This window comes from Elephas maximus, chromosome 7 (assembly GCF_024166365.1).
Source record: "Elephas maximus indicus isolate mEleMax1 chromosome 7, mEleMax1 primary haplotype, whole genome shotgun sequence".
In the NCBI taxonomy this organism is placed as follows: Eukaryota; Metazoa; Chordata; class Mammalia; order Proboscidea; family Elephantidae; genus Elephas; species Elephas maximus.
The window spans coordinates 112,252,680-112,260,459 of record NC_064825.1 but is presented as its reverse complement, the minus strand read 5'-3'; the positions used below and the strand labels follow the sequence as shown (position 1 = coordinate 112,260,459).

Below are 7,780 nucleotides of genomic sequence, written 5' to 3'. Positions count from 1 at the left end.
TAACCAAAAGGTTGAGAGTTCGAATCCACCAGGCACTCCTTGGAAACTCTGTGGGGCAGTTCTGTCCTGTCCTATAGGGTCACTATGAGTCAGAGTCGACTAGGCGGCAATAGGATGGGTAAAGTAACACAAACCTTTTTCTGGGTTAGAAGTACCAATTAATTAAAGTATTATGAAATTAGATCTATTTTTAGCTTGTCATCTTCAAGTTAAATCCAAATAACTTAGGAGTGCTACAGGTACATATTTTGTCCTAGCTCTCTGTATGGCATTTTAGTTTATTCTTTCTGAATATATTCTCATTTATCATTTATCCCCAAACAAGCTCCCTAGCCTGGTGTTTTAGATTGAAAAGTGGAATTTTCTGAGACTCTAAAGAATACTGCTGCAGGAGCATGGTACCCTGAGTGGTGCTTGGTTAGCAGTTGATCCTTTAATCTCTGTGCAACCAGGAAAACACCCACTGCCGTCAAGTCAATTTCAACACATATTAACCCTATAGGACAGAGTAGGACTGCCGCATAGGGTGGATTCAAATTGCTGACCTTTTTGGTTAGCAGCCACAGCTCATAGTAGCTTTTAACAACTGTGCCAATAATATAGGCTTTAATTTTTCTACACATATTACAAGATAGGGCACTAAGAGTAAGAAAGAGAGATTTACTCAAATCACAGAGCAGAGTCTTCTGACTTGAAATTTTCACTAAGTGTGTTTTATGCCAAAAGTAGTGTTAGGTTTCTGTCTCAGAATTGTTCAAGAATGTTGAAATGACTGAAGCTCTGAACTGCTGTAGTGCTAGTTGGAGTGACTTGTGTCTCTTTCCTGAAATGAGCTAAGCTGTTAAGAGAGACTAAAGAAGCTCAGGCATCTAACAGGACGGACACAGGTGGAAACAGGGAATTATCTTTTAATTCCAGAAATAGCAAAAGTATAAGATGAGATGTTTAGACAACAACATTAAGGGAGTGAAAAGCATCTAATGTGAAGAGAAGAGGTTTCTCAGGTTGTCAGAGAAGGGAATATGTTTAGGTAGACAATAAAATATAAGTGTTGTTGAAGTAGATCATAATAATAACCTTGGATCAAAAATGCAGTGGACAAAGGAACTTAACTGGGAGAGTAATTAAGAAAAGGATTTAAATTTATTCTTTTAATTTATAATAACCATATTTATATAGAAATACATACACATATGCCAGTGTGAGTGCTAGGCACATATATATGTATATAAATTATTCTAAAGTATACATTTACATCTTTATTGCTTGAAAGACAGTAACAAAAACACTACTTATAATGACATTACTATTTGTTGCATATATATTTGAATGTTTTATACACTTCAAGGTTGAAACAGAAGCTTCTATTGTTTTCAGAAAGATTGGCATTATAATTAATTTTGCTGTTGCCTGTTAAAACTAATAGGAAGGGGGCTAGTGGGAGGGGGCGGGGAGGCAAACTTGCAAGGTCACAGCCCCAGGAGATGCCTCAGAGCCCACAGTTCACAGCTGGCCTTGAGGGAAACCTAAGCAATGCTTGGTACAGTGTATGGCTATCAAGAAAGGAAAGACCATGGAATCTTCTAGGAGAAATATGGGCAGAATAAGCTGCTTCCTAAGATGGAGACATGAATTTAAAATTGATATCAATGTGCGTATGTTGTTGTTGTTGTTAGGTGCCATCATATCGGCTCTGACTCATAGCGACTCTATAGAACAGAGAAGAACTGCCCCATAGGGTTTCCAAGGAGCAGCTGGTGGATTCAAAATGCTGACCTTTTGGTTAGCAGCCACAGCTCTTAACCACTGCACCACCAGGGTGCCAATGTGAGTATAAGGGCTGGGTAAAGCTGGACCTCATGGTATGGTGATTTATGGAAAGTATATGATAATTTTTGGAAACCCTGGTGGCACAGTGGTTAAGAGCTATGTCTGCTAAGTAAAAGGTCGGCAGTTTGAATCCACCAGGTGCTCCTTGGAAACTCTACAGGGCAGTTCTACTCTGTTCTATAGGGTTGCTATGAGTCAGAATCGACTCATCGGCAGCAGGTATAATTTTAAGTTTTCAGTTTAAGGGTCTAACACATATTATGTCAGTATGATAATTCCATCTATAAAAACAGATTATATTGAATAAATAATAAAATTATCCCCAAATAGCACCTCCTTTTTCTGAATTGTTTATTTGATGTGTATTTGGTATTTTGGGTTTAACCTTCATTAAAAATAGAAATTTTAAATATTCATATGATTATGTAAAGGTATATATTAAAACCCAAATTAGAAAAGAAAAAATCTATCATTTTCATATGTTCCCTTCTAGATTTTAAAATTATATTAAAATATCTATACAAATGGGCAAGAGTATTACAATTTTTCTTTTGTTTTTCTCATTTAACATATTGTAAATATACTTCATCTTCTGTGTCTTTATGTTCTTAATTAGCATTTTATTCACAATATCATGCCCTATTAATTTGAAGTAGCCTCATTTACATAAACATCTTACTATTTTTAAACATTATGGACATTTCTAAAATTTTATTTTTGTAAATGATACTGCATCACCTTTTGTTATAAAACTTCCTCCATTTCATTTCACTTTTAGAATAATGGTTTAGACTTGGGGCAACCACCATACACTATACAAATGTGTTTATGAGTCAGAAATATTTACTGGTGTTTTCCAAAAGGATTATATGAATGGAGACAGTTTCATTGCAATTTTAGCAATTAGTAAAATTTTAACAACAACAAAAAAATTTTTAAAAACATAATTTGTTCTTAAGGTGACTCAGTTTTCTAGCTCACTTTCTGCGTGTAGTCACTCCTTGAAAATACCAACCTCATTACATCACATTTTTAAAACTCTGTGCTTTGCCAATCACTTTCATATTAACTGTCTTATTGGACTTTTGTAAGTGAGGCAGCTTGAACAAGTGTTACTGTCCCTACTTTATAGGAGAGAACACAGAGGCTGAGTGGTTTGCTCAAGGGCACACGGTTAGTCCATGACGAAGCTGGGATGGCTGTCTTTTTGATAGCAGAAACAGAACAATTATTATTTTTTTTAAATAAAGTTTTAATGTTGCTTTTTTTTTTAATCTTAGATTTACAGAGAAGTTGCACAGATGGCATAGGGAGTTCTCGCATACTCCTCACCTAGCTCCCCCTAATGGTAACATCGTATGTAACCCTGAGCAAGTTTGTAAAATCTGTGAAACAAACATTGGAATATTACTATTAATGAAACTCTAGGCTTTATTCATAATTCTCTAGTTCTTCCATTAATGCCCTTTCCTGTTCTAGGGCCCAGTTCAGGACAAATGCCTTTTAAATAACTTAAAATCCTAAACCTTGAAGACATTGTATTCTCCACTGTCAACATTTTTACGCTAATTTTGGAAAATCCTTTTATCTGAAACCAGAAAGGGCTGGTTTGTTTGTATCTAATGAGCATTTTAATTCTAAAAGTGTATTGCTATTAGAATTCCAAAAAAAAAAAGTGGACTGTTTAAGAATTATTTAATCATTAATATAGATTAGTATAGAACAATATAGAGTTTATTAGATTTTCTTTGCATAAAGAAGCTGCCTGAAGTAGAAATGGACTCCTATGGGTCTGAGAGCTACTGAGGGGTTATAAAAGGCATTTAAAGTGCTATGCATTAAAAAATAAGCATACCTACACTGTGACCAAATAAAATTTACATATTTGTATTAATAAAAGAATAACTCAAAGAGCTTATCAGTAAAAGTACTTTTCAGTCCTGTTCATTGTAAAACAGGAATTAATAAAAATGTTGACAATTCTCTGTGTCAGTGGTCTGGGGCTTTATCTCCTATTGAACGTTTTTATGTGTTATCTGATTCTATCGATAGGCATTCTTATTATACTCACTTTCCAGACGTGGGAATCAAGGATTTCAGTAACTTGTGTTTTGACAAATATCTATATAGAAAAGCTTGGATTTGAACCCAGGCCTGTATGAGCCTGGAGTTGATGTTCTTATTCATTTAACTTTATTGTCTTTCTTGCTTTAGTTCTAGGCTAAACTGACTACTGTTGGATCACATACTGATATTCGTTAATTTTAATAAGTAGTTGCTGACAGACCCAAGGACCTTATTGGGTTTAGTTAATACTCTTGTTTTCTGAGTGAAAGCTTGTAGCTGGATATGGGGTTAACAGTGATAGCGCAGTTTAAAAAAAAAAAAAATTCCCTGAACCCTTGGAATAAGAGGAAATGGTTGTTTTTAAAGCAAGCAAACAGAAGACATTAATACACACAATTGTATATTTGTTAAATTCTAAGTTACATTCAACAAAGTTAGTTTATCAATAATTCTCACGATAAGCCACACTGTTCTTTTATTCATCTTATTAGGAAACATATTTATGTAAATTGACTGATAAATTTCTGTTATACATGTAAGGAAGGACACCCTCATTCTTCAAAGCCCTGTCTGCCTATGGGAAATTAAGTCAAAAGTTGAAGTAATTACCTGGTTGACTCACAGAAATGCTTTCAATGGGTAAAGCAGCTGGCTTATTAAGTGGGATAATAATAACCACAACTTGCAAGAGTTCTTTATCACAAGCAAAGTTTTCATGTTTTCAAAATTGGCCCTCATCATAGTCCTGTGAGATGGTCAGTTAAGCTATATATGAACTATCTTACAACAAGGCTATATAATTTTGAGTCAGATGTACCTTGAGGATTGTACTTGATCATATTGGGCCACATCCTATAAATAATTGGTTAATAATTGATAAAGCCTCAAGACTAGTTTATATTCAATATGTTGTTTCTTTTCCTTAACCTATCTGGTTGTTGCCATTTATATGTATATGATATGTATGTATATGGTTGGGCCATTACCTTCTGATTATAAAACATTTGCAATTTCTTTCACTGAGGTGTCTCATTTATACAAGAACAAGGGAATCTAAAGGTTTTAATCTTGAGAGGTCGGTGGAGGCTGTAGAAAGGGCACCCTTGCTCTGAAGTTCTCCCTGAAAAGAAACATTCTCACCACTTTTGTTGATTCAGTGGCAGAAACTCTGGTTTTGAAGCCAGGAAATCCCAGATTCATCTTCTGTTGATTTCTTTTAACTTAACCTCTCAAAGCATGAGTTTGTTACCGGTAACATAGAGATAATGACACCTCACATGGACTGTATCCTAAACAAGACAGTGAGCGATTGCTTTCCTTGCATTATTTCACTTAGTTACCAACACAACACTCTCAAGTAGGTATTATTATTTTTATTGCCTTCTGTTTTCATTTTAAAATGGTGAAAAAAAACCCAATACTTAATAAATATACTTATTATTTGCTAAGCATATAGCTAGATGTTTTCATAGGCCTTTCTTTTTTTTTAAGGAATGAATTAATTCATCTTGAAGGTCCCATTTAGCTCAGGCTTTTAAAGAAACATTTGAGGGAGTAGACGTGATTTCCAAGTGCCTCTTAAACTGCATGCTATCTCTTCTTCTCTTTGCAGGTAAGGCAGTTCCCTGGTGAGAGATACATTTCCCATGCAAGTCTTTCTGATTCCCACGCTATGGTCAATGACAGGCATAAGAAATATATTACAGTCTTCCTTTCCTCAGAGCTTGGATGTGTTACAGAATTCTTCGCATCAATTCACTCTAATTAGCCACTGTGAACTAATCAGAGTTGGCACCTAAGATAAACACTATTTGTCATCCCTACCACATAGAATATTCCTCCTCCCAATTGAAACTCTGACTATTTTAAAGTATTTAACCTCAATTTTGCCTGATGTCTCACTACCATCTTCAACAAATTTCTAATTTTGTGTTCTTAACAACAACAGAAGCACTTAAAATAACTTGACATCTGATGCCCCAACGTGTTGAAGGCTATGCTAATACTATAAGCTGCTCTGGGGAAAATTTCTTTTTCTTATAATATCAGATTCCACTTGGTCACTGTGGTAGGTTTCATCTTTTCTCTGAAATGATGCAAAACCAAAGCTTTGTTACCGAGTTCATCCTCTTGGGGCTTTCACAGAATCCAAATGTTCAAGAAATAGTATTTGTTGTATTTTTGTTTATCTACATTGCAACCGTTGCGGGCAATTTACTAATTGTAGTGACCATCATCAGCAGCCTGGCACTCCTGGGCTCCCCCATGTACTTCTTTCTAGGCTTCCTGTCCTTCCTTGATGCATGCTTCTCCTCCGTCATAGCCCCACAGTTAATTGTGGACTCCCTCTATGAGAGGAAAACCATCTCCTTCAAGGGCTGCATGACCCAGGTCTTTGCTGAACACTTCTTTGGTGGAGTGGAGATGATTGTTCTCACTGCCATGGCCTATGACCGCTATGTGGCCATTTGCAAGCCCTTGCACTATCCCTCTATCATGAACTGGAGGCTCTGTGGCATTCTGATGGGGGTAGCCTGGACAGGGGGCTTCTTGCATTCTGTGATACAAATTCTCTTTACTTTCCAGCTGCCCTTCTGTGGCCCCAGTGTCATCGATCACTTCATGTGTGATTTGTATCCATTATTGGAGCTTGCCTGTACTGACACTCACATTCTAGGCCTTTTGGTGGTTGCCAATAGTGGGTTTTTCTGCATCATAAACTTCTCTTTGTTGCTTATCTCCTATTGTGTCATCTTACTCTTGCTGAGAACTCATAGCTCTGAAGGTCGGTGGAAAGCTCTCTCCACCTGTGGATCTCACATTGCTGTCGTGGTTTTGTTTTTCGTCCCTTGTATATTTGAGTATGCACGACCTCCATCTGCTTTCTTCTTCGACAAGATGGTGGCCATATTTTACACAATCCTAACTCCCCTGCTCAATCCTGTGATTTACACTTTTAGAAATAAGGAAGTGAAAAATGCCATGAGGAAATTGTGGACCAGATTGGTGGTGGTTTCTGACGAAAAATAAAGCATAATACTTAAAACAAAAAAACTTCAAGAGGGGGAAAAATAGACTTAGCCAAGAACTTTACAGAGGATGTCCTTGTAAGACAGGAAGTAATGTAATGCAGCATAAAACACTGCAATGGAGGTCCAGAAATGCTACTTCTGCCCTTAGGTTACTCAGCATCTGAGAGTTGGCAGCTCAGTATCCTTATAAGTGAACATAAGAGAGTTGAATTTTATTCTTATTTAGAATATAAAAATCAAAGGAAATCACTAAAAAGAGAAATTAAGTTATCTACTTAACTTATTGCCATTCACATCATGCTTTGAAGAAGTTTCATGGAGGGAAGACAAAAATACCTCAGTGATTAGGAACAGGAGCTTCCTGAAACACTTTAAGGTGAAAAAATGTTTATATTTTGGATGCTGATCCCAGTTAAAGAGCCCTGTTGGTGCAGTGGCTAAGAAACTTGCCTGCTAACCAAAGGGGCAATGATTTGAACCCAACACCTGCTCCATAGCAGGAAGGTGGCATTTGGTTTCCATAAAGATCACAATCCTGGAAACCCTACGAGGCAGTTCTACTCTGTCCTATAGGGTCACTATGAGTCAGAATTGACTGGGTAGCAATTTTTTTAAGACTCATTACCGCTAAATAAAAAACTGCATTTCCCAGCGCCTCATTTAGCTAGCTGTGACTGCATAACTAAATTCTGGCCAGTAAAATATAAATGAAAGTTGTAACGTAAACGGTAATTCTTTGAATGTTGAATTGTGGTTTGAACTCAAGCAGCCATGTTGGACCATGAGGATGTGTGTTAAGGTTGCTGGATATGCAAGAATGAGGAGCCTATAACCCTGATGTTGTTTAGCTG

At 36.5% G+C, this 7,780-nt stretch overlaps 1 protein-coding gene across 1 annotated transcript; it reads left to right on the top strand.

Annotated features, from left to right (window-relative positions):
• Window positions 1–5,991: 5,991 nt before the first annotated feature.
• On the top strand, window positions 5,992–6,927 carry LOC126080717 (olfactory receptor 4C15-like). The gene has a single exon (XM_049891895.1). It carries the CDS (start codon window positions 5,992–5,994, stop codon window positions 6,925–6,927), a length of 936 nt encoding a protein of 311 aa, XP_049747852.1.
• The last annotated feature ends 853 nt before the right edge of the window (window positions 6,928–7,780 follow it).